This window comes from Ovis aries, chromosome 11 (assembly GCF_016772045.2).
Source record: "Ovis aries strain OAR_USU_Benz2616 breed Rambouillet chromosome 11, ARS-UI_Ramb_v3.0, whole genome shotgun sequence".
In the NCBI taxonomy this organism is placed as follows: domain Eukaryota; kingdom Metazoa; phylum Chordata; class Mammalia; order Artiodactyla; family Bovidae; genus Ovis; species Ovis aries.
In genome coordinates this window covers 27,360,561-27,368,144 of record NC_056064.1, presented here as the reverse complement: position 1 = coordinate 27,368,144, position 7,584 = coordinate 27,360,561, and the positions used below count along the sequence as shown (strand labels likewise).

The 7,584-nt window shown below is 53.3% G+C and overlaps 3 protein-coding genes across 4 annotated transcripts; 1 reads left to right on the top strand and 2 right to left on the bottom strand.

Annotated features, from left to right (window-relative positions):
• Positions 1 to 273: 273 nt before the first annotated feature.
• Positions 274 to 4,437, bottom strand: LOC101105010 (cytochrome b5 domain-containing protein 1). Its single transcript, XM_004012675.6, has 4 exons — positions 4,148 to 4,437; positions 3,981 to 4,057; positions 3,644 to 3,862; positions 274 to 3,096 (listed from the first exon to the last, which is right to left on the bottom strand). The coding sequence occupies exons 1-4, from the start codon at positions 4,305 to 4,307 to the stop codon at positions 2,866 to 2,868; spliced, it is 687 nt and encodes a 228-aa protein (XP_004012724.1). The 5' UTR covers positions 4,308 to 4,437; the 3' UTR covers positions 274 to 2,865.
• A 368-nt stretch (positions 4,438 to 4,805) lies between these two features.
• Positions 4,806 to 5,746, top strand: NAA38 (N-alpha-acetyltransferase 38, NatC auxiliary subunit). 2 transcript variants are annotated; one of them, XM_004012674.5, is made up of 3 exons: positions 4,806 to 5,021; positions 5,206 to 5,392; positions 5,583 to 5,746. In XM_004012674.5, exons 1-3 carry the CDS (start codon positions 4,941 to 4,943, stop codon positions 5,693 to 5,695), a joined length of 381 nt encoding a protein of 126 aa, XP_004012723.1. In that variant the 5' UTR covers positions 4,806 to 4,940; the 3' UTR covers positions 5,696 to 5,746. The 2 variants fall into 2 exon arrangements, with proteins under 2 accessions (XP_004012723.1, XP_012041069.1); XM_012185679.4 differs by having other exon boundaries at positions 4,806 to 5,392.
• A 606-nt stretch (positions 5,747 to 6,352) lies between these two features.
• On the bottom strand, positions 6,353 to 7,332 carry TMEM88 (transmembrane protein 88). The gene is made up of 2 exons (XM_004023292.5): positions 7,114 to 7,332; positions 6,353 to 7,002 (listed from the first exon to the last, which is right to left on the bottom strand). The coding sequence occupies exons 1-2, from the start codon at positions 7,321 to 7,323 to the stop codon at positions 6,733 to 6,735; spliced, it is 480 nt and encodes a 159-aa protein (XP_004023341.4). The 5' UTR covers positions 7,324 to 7,332; the 3' UTR covers positions 6,353 to 6,732.
• Positions 7,333 to 7,584: the final 252 nt, after the last annotated feature.

Sequence of the window (7,584 nt, the reverse complement as noted above, 5' to 3'; positions counted from 1 at the left end):
ATCCAGGCCCCTTCTCCCTTCACTCTATAGGTGACTACAGCCACCTGGTGGCCATATAGAGAAAAGACAGGTAGATTGCCCCCAAAAATCTCTGTGATGGGAAGAACTTCTATGGAGTAACTTTTGGTCTTGGATCTATGGCGAGCAAGGAAAGAAACCAGTGGATAGAGATTACAGTTCAGGACCCAGACATCCTATTTCTTGGTCCCATCTTGCCCCCCAGGACACAGCATCCATCCACTAGCTATTACAGGCAGAGGAAATCACTTAACATTTAAGTTCATTCATCAAAATTTATTGCGCAGAAACTGTGTGCCCAACACTAGGAATACAGCAGTGAACAAGACGGACGTGCTATCTGCCCTTGTGAGCTTACAATCTAGCAGCCAGCCAGCCAATTATGTCCTAATGTTAACATTACTATTGTAATAAGCACTCTGAAATAGGCCTGGTGCTAAGAGAAGATTTAACAGAAAGTCTTGACCTACATGGAGAAATCAGACAAGGTCACTGTGAGGAAGAAACACTTAGCAAGGTGGGAAATAGAAGAGTGTTGCAAGCAGGGAGAACAGCCTGTGTGCTGGCTCTGAGGCAGAAAGGTGTATAGTGAACAGAAAGCCAGCCAGTGTGACTGGGAGGTAGGGAATGAAGATGGGATGATGCCAGGTAGAGGCTGATTTATGCAAGGTCTTTGGATTTAGGATTTTATTCCAGAAGCAACTGGAAGCCCCTGAGATATCTGCAGGAGGAAAGTTAGATGTTTAGGTTTGTTTTTCAGAGCTCACTCTGCTCTGTGTGGAGGCTGTTGTTTAGTCATTAAGTCGTGTCTGACTCTTTGCGACCCCATGGACTGCAGCCTGTCAGGCTCCTCTGTCCATGGGATTCTCCAGGCAAGAATACTGGAGTGGGATGCTATTTTCTTCTTCAGAGGATCTTCCCAATCCAGGAATCGATCTGCGTCTCCTGCACTGGCAGGTGGATTCTTTACCACTGAGCCACCAGGGAGGACAGAAATGCATATGGGAGGACTGGTTAGGAAGCATTCCAGACCAGAAGTAATGACAGCTTTGAGAAAAGCAGATGGATCCCAGGGATATTCAGGTGATGTAATCTGCTTGGAGAGTGACTGTGTGTGAGGACGGGGATGTGTGTCTGGCAAAAGGTACTGAAGTAGGAAATTTGGGCAGAGGGGTAAGTTTGGGCAGATCCATAGGCACAGGCCCTAAGGCCGAGGCTAGAGCAACAGCATAGTTTTGGTTCTCAAATAGTTCGGGATTTAACAGAGCAAACAAGATATACATGAACAGCTGCAGAGCTGATGAAACGTCAAAATGATTCAGATAATTCATGGATTCTGTCATTACATGGGACTGAATGGAAGCTGTCTCACAGTGAATTCAGACACTGCTGAAGCCAAAGGGGGACACAGACAACCCCACCTCTATCCATGCCGTTCCTAATCAGCCCCTCAGCATGCTCCTGTGCAGCCCACCCACTCACTCCTAGGGGGCCACCTTCCAGGAAGATGCACTAACATCTCCCTGCTTCTTTTTTTGCCTGAAACTGTCAAGAAATTCACCTGTTATTCTCATTTCCCCTTCCCTGCTTAGGTCATAGGGGACTAAATCTGGCCACTGCCCTTCATGGTTGTTCTCTTTTGAGAACTTAGTTAGCTTAGTTGACTTAGTTAGCTTCTCTCTTTGCATCACCCCTGTCAAGCCCCTTCTTGCAGAGTCACCATCTGGCAAGGCCAACCCCGTCTTCCTCACCTTCCTGTCAGAGTCACAGGCCCTTCATGAATATACATGCTGATGCTTCCTTTTTGTACCCCATCCGAAGTGGCCTATCCAGTGGCCCTTTCCCACTCTCGTTTTTTGGAGTCAGTGTATACCCACCTCTGTGCCTCAGAAAAGTCAGAGGAAAGGTTTGCTGTGGGTTTAACCATGAAGTAGCCTCAACAGCTGTTATTTAGCTGACACTTAGCCTTCCCTGTGTCCTCTCTGCCACAGAAGAACTCTGCTAACTCCCTTCCAGAGGCAATAACTCCAACAAACAAAACCACACCATGGCTGACTACACAATAGGCCTATAGGTTCCCATTATGCAGTAAGCTGGGACATTGACATATTCTCTTCATACTGAAAAGAACACGGACTTTGGAATTGGGAAGACCTGCATTTACATTCTGGTTGCGAACTAGTGTACCTTCTGTGCAATTAAGCTTCTTGCTAAGCTTCAGAAGATTTATCTGTAGAATAGTGGGAATGATATGTGTTTTATGGGTAGTTATATTAAATGAGCATATATAGCATAATATTTGGCCTGAATTACCTGATGACCATTCACTTCCCCTCTTCCTCTTCAGTTTCAGCTGCCAAATACTATTCAGAAGAAAGACTAACCAGTTTTGTGTGGCCAGTGGCAGACATCTCCTCTTCCTGTCTTTGTAAATCCCATCTTCCTGCAGCCATGCCATTTCCATCATTGCCAGAAAAGTTCTTCTATCCCTGATCCCTATGTAGAACTTTTCTTTCTCTTACTATGGAAAAATTCTGCCTGAGCTCTATTTGACTATCCTCTTCTACATCTCCCTGATCTAAGATATTTTATTTTCTTGTATCATTCCTAAAAATGAATCCACTTCTAGCATTCTCCCTAGCTTTCTCAGAGTAAATGCTAATGAACCTGAGGAACAGGATGTTTACACTTCAGTAGGGCATGGGAACTTCATGCCAGCTCCCAGAGTGGAAAGAAGGTCTAGGTCCAAGCATCGCCCCTCCCCATCCCCACCTCTTTTCCTCCAGGGTACAGAAAGTGCTAAACTCCAAATGGGTCTTGAGTCTACAGGAGCATACACATCCCGTCCTATAGTTCTGTGAGGTCATCATTGAAGTACAGCAGTACTGCAGGTGTGTAAAGTGTACTGTCCATATTGAGATAATCAAATTCTTCCTGCTGATCCTGGATCCCATTCTCCTCCAGAGTATAATCCATGTTCAGGTTCTTGCCGTCATATTTCCACGTATAGCTGGCAGCATGTGCATTATAGGGGAGATAGCGGTGTAGTATTTCCCACATCGATTCCAGGGCCCCCACCTGGAGAACACAAAAGCACCCCACCCCAGAGTTCTGGGTGGAACACACACATACACACACACACGAAGCAAAGGCCAGAAGCCCAAAAGGCGACAGAGCCCGGGTTAGAGTGCTTCCCTTGGCAGATACAGCAGCTTAAGGCACTCCAGGGTCCCAGAAATAAACTTGAAACTCCAGCATGCAATGAATGGCCCCCAAGTCCTATCTGCCTTTGTGGCAGCCACTTCAAATAAACAGATGGCCCAAACGTCACTGCCCTGACCTCATCCCCACAATAAAGCAGACTAATAAAGAGTACACTTGCAACTGCTGTACAAAAACACAGCACGAAAGAGCTTCTGAGGACCACCATTACTAAGATGCACAAACTGTCGCCCTGGGCGCAAATTCCCAACCCCCAGGACCCAAGTAACCTTTCTTCGGTTTCCCCTAAAAGGGAAGAAAACAGCTTCCATTGGCTGTGGAGAGCTGCTGGCCTGCAGAGCTGTTTGGAGTTTTGCTGGGGTTCTTAGTTCCCTCTATCCTGCCCTCAGGCACCGGTTCTCACCTCCAGTGTGTGCTCTTGCGACGTGAGCGTGTTAATGATGCGGATATTCCGGGTCTTGGAGGACAGCCGCCCCACCTCATAACGCGACCCTTGCCACCAAGGTTTCCCGAAATCATTGGCCCAGTCCGAACGGGGTAGCTGAGGCGGCACGTGCAGAAAGCGGCCCCGGGGGGTGCGGTATCTCAGGGAACCGGTCAGCGGATCTATGTGCTTGCGAATCTTTAAAGCAGGGGAGGAGGGTGGGAGCAGTCACTATTTCGGGCTCTGGTTGGCCTCTATTTTTCCTCTTCAACCCTCCAGCGCCGCCTCCCCTCAACCCGTTTCCAGAATAACTCACGTCTCTGGTTTTCGGATCAAACCAGTGGCTGATATCCTGGCCCGCCACTTCCACGATGGGTTTCAACAGCAAGTCTCCTGGGAAGGAGCAGCCGCCGTCAGTGCTAGCCATCCAAGAACCAAACACCCCCACACACCCCCGACGCTGGCCCAAAGTGTGGCCCTTACCCTTGTACTCCTGTGCCAACGGGGTTAGGTTGTACACGTTTCCCAGGTAAGACACCCAGAGGTCTTCCGGCTGGTTATGTTGGGCCACCTCGGCCGGCGTGAAATAGCGACGTTGAAAATACTCAAAGTTTGGCCCGGCCACTAGGCCCCGGCTTGGCATAGCTCTTGCTCTACTGCTCACTGACTTTAGTTGCTTCCTCGCTTTTCAGCACGCACTCACTACTGCATCCTCCCTCGTCCGGTAGCTAAGGCAAGCGCGTTTATCCGCTGACATGGAAACCATTATTCCTTTCCGGCCACCGTCCACTGAGATTAAACGCGGTGCAGGCAAAGAGGGGCGTGGGCTGCGGGTACTCATGGGAAACGTAGTCCGATTCCGGCGTTCAAGTAATTGTGTCAAGACGTCCGAGGGAAAGAGAACACTCCGTTTTAATTCATTCAGTGGTCTGGGCTACAGGGACTCTAGGACAGACTATCTCGCGAGGCAAAAAAAAAAAAAAGAAGGGGAGGAGTGTCATTTTGAAATTGTCGCTAAATTCCAGTGAGACCTGTAAGAATCTAGAGAGTTGAAAAATTCTCGCGATATCTTAATACGTCTGGCGTAATTGGCCTCCTTGAGCTGCAGCATTGGTGTAGGAGAAGCTCGCGAGATCTCTGCAGTTGCCGAAGAGACGAAGAACTGGCGAGGTGATCTCGCGAAAGAAAATAGGTCGGGAGCACTCGCGAGATCTCAGACCACTGGACTCAAAAGGTTCTTAGGAAGTTGAAGGGCTTGGAGGAGGCCCGGGAACAAATGGCCGGAGCTGGACCAACGATGCTGCTACGAGAGGAAAATGGCTGTTGCAGCCGGCGTCAAAGCAGCTCCAGCGCCGGGGTTAGCTCGGGTTCTGGGATTGAGGGGCTGTCGGGGAGCAAGATGGGGGAACGGAAGGGGAACTGCAGGTCCCGGCAGCCTCTGGGCTTCGTGTGAGCGCCCCGCAGGCTGTCGGGAACTGTGGTTCCGCAGGCGGGCTGCAGCCGGGCAGCGCGGTCTGAGCGCATGTTCCGCCCCCGCACAGGACTCTGACGGGGAGCGTGAGGAGGACTCGCCGGCTGCGCGCGCTAGGCAGCAGCTGGAGGCGCTGCTCAACAAGACTATGCGCATTCGCATGACAGATGGACGGACCCTGGTCGGTTGCTTCCTTTGCACCGACCGTGACTGCAACGTTATCCTGGGCTCGGCGCAGGAGTTCCTCAAGCCATCGGGTTAGTGCTCAGGGAATGCACACCCACTCCGCCGCATTCCACTCAGGGAATGCGGCGGAGCTTCACGCAAGGCATTTCCCCTAAAGTGCCTGGCCGCACACCCTATTTTCTGGGGCTAGAAGTTGTGGCTCAGAGGGAGCGTGGCCGACCCTGTCCTGCCTCCCTAATGCTCTCTGACTCTTCTTTCCAGATTCCTTCTCTGCCGGGGAACCCCGTGTCTTGGGTCTGGCCATGGTACCTGGACACCACATCGTTTCTATTGAGGTGCAAAGAGAGAGCCTGGGGGGGCCTCCCTATCTCTGAGCCCTGTCGCACATGCCTTTCAGTCCTCATTAAACTTCTAACTGACCGTAACCTGTGTCTGTGTGTAGCCGGGATGCTGGGGCAGGGATTGCACATCTCATTTCTAGAGCAAGCTTATATGAGATCGGGAGCACTCAGCCCTCCTTTCACAACCTGAATGTCCAGAATTGCCAAAGGTTCTCTCACATTCGAGGTCAGGATGGGGGACAGGCTGAACTTCAGATCCACAGGCCCTAGGATGGGCCCCTCCGTCTTCCCTCCCACGCAGCTGCTCCAAAATTGTGGAAGGGAGGGGGGGTGTCATCCTGCTCCGGAAAGCCCATTGTTTCCCTCTCCGGCCTGGCAACACCGAGTTCCTCTTAAACTGGGGTCAGAGAAAAGACTTGGGTCCCCAAGGGGAGCAGGGCAGGCGACAGAGGCCGAGCCCCCTTCACTCTATTGGTGAGAAGGTGCCTTTGGGGTCAAGGACAGAGCTCTGGGGTCTGGCCAGGAAGAGCGGGCTAATGAGATAAGGGAAGGCCAGGAGACGAGGATGCTCTGGCCTGCGAACTAGAGCTACCCCCGCCCCCCACCCGTTTGCTGTTTCCTGCTCCGGGGCACGTTTCAGGAATGATAGTGTTTGTGCCGTCCCTCTGTTCACAGGATCCCAGGACTGCATTCAGTTCATTAATTCTTTATTGATGTGTGATGACTCCTTCCCCTCCAACCTCGCCACCCCTCCCCGCGACCCCCAGTCCGTAAATACTAGGAGCAGCACCGGAAAAGGAGAGCACCAGCGCACCAGCGAGGTCTATTCACAGGGGGCTGGGGGGATGCAGGGTCCAGCCCAGATGTTCAGGATTCAGATATGGGTAGTGAGACGAAAGTGGGTTTTCAGGGTGTGGTAAATTTTCACCAGAATTGGGTCCACAGTTGTTCAGTTCCCTAAGGGGATGCTGGACCCGGTTTAGGCACGAGTGAGGGCAGGGTAAGCTTCAAGTCCTTGGGCCGACCTGGAGGGAGGGCAGTCGTCAGGGTTGTTCTTGACTTGAGGGTCCTCAGACCCAGACCTTTCCTGAGGTTGGAGCAACCTGGGGCCCTGGAGAGGACCGGGCTGGCCGCGGCTGCGTGTTGCTCCGGCGCCGGTAGAGGGCTCGGCTGTAAGGCACGAGGCAATCGGCCAGGCGGAGGCGCAGGCAAAGGCGGCGGTAGCTGGCCAGGGCAAGCACGAGCAGCGGCACGAGGAGCAGGAATCCGGTGACCAGCAGGGCTGTGAAGCCCGGGTCCCGCAGGTGCGCGGTGCAAGGGGGTGCCTGGGAGCGAAGAAACTGTGGGAGGAGAAGCAGCATGAGGCCCAAGCCAAACAGCCCGGGCCCGGCGAGGTTGCAGCCCACAGACCCCACCGCCACCCTTCCCCGACAACGCGGGCTCATGCTCACCTGGGAGTGGCAGAGGAAGCCAAAGCCTAGCATGGTGACAGCAGGCAGCAGGATGGTCCCCAGCACCAGCGCCAACAGGAGAAGGTTGAAGGCGGCCACCAGGAGATTCTGGGCCGTGACCAGCACAGCGCAGGCCCAGCAGTCCAGGGGGTCCCGGGGCTCTGGGCCGCCGCCGGGAACCGGTCGCTGCGCCCCGGGGACATCCGCCATGGCCTGCCTGGCTCCCTCCCGCCTGGGCCGCGGCCCTTATAGCCCTCTTTCCTGCCCCTCCCCCGGCCCAGCCTCTCCCCACCCCACCCCCCCTTATCCTGGAATGCGACTCCAGGATTAGGCACCCCCCCCATGCCAAGGAGAGACCGGCGCTCTGGACATTCCACAGGCGCCTCCGGGGAGGGGCTCCCCTAGCCGGGGTCTGCGCAGTCCCTCCCCATCAATCACGGTTTCGCTGCCCTCCTCCCAGGGCTCTCCCTG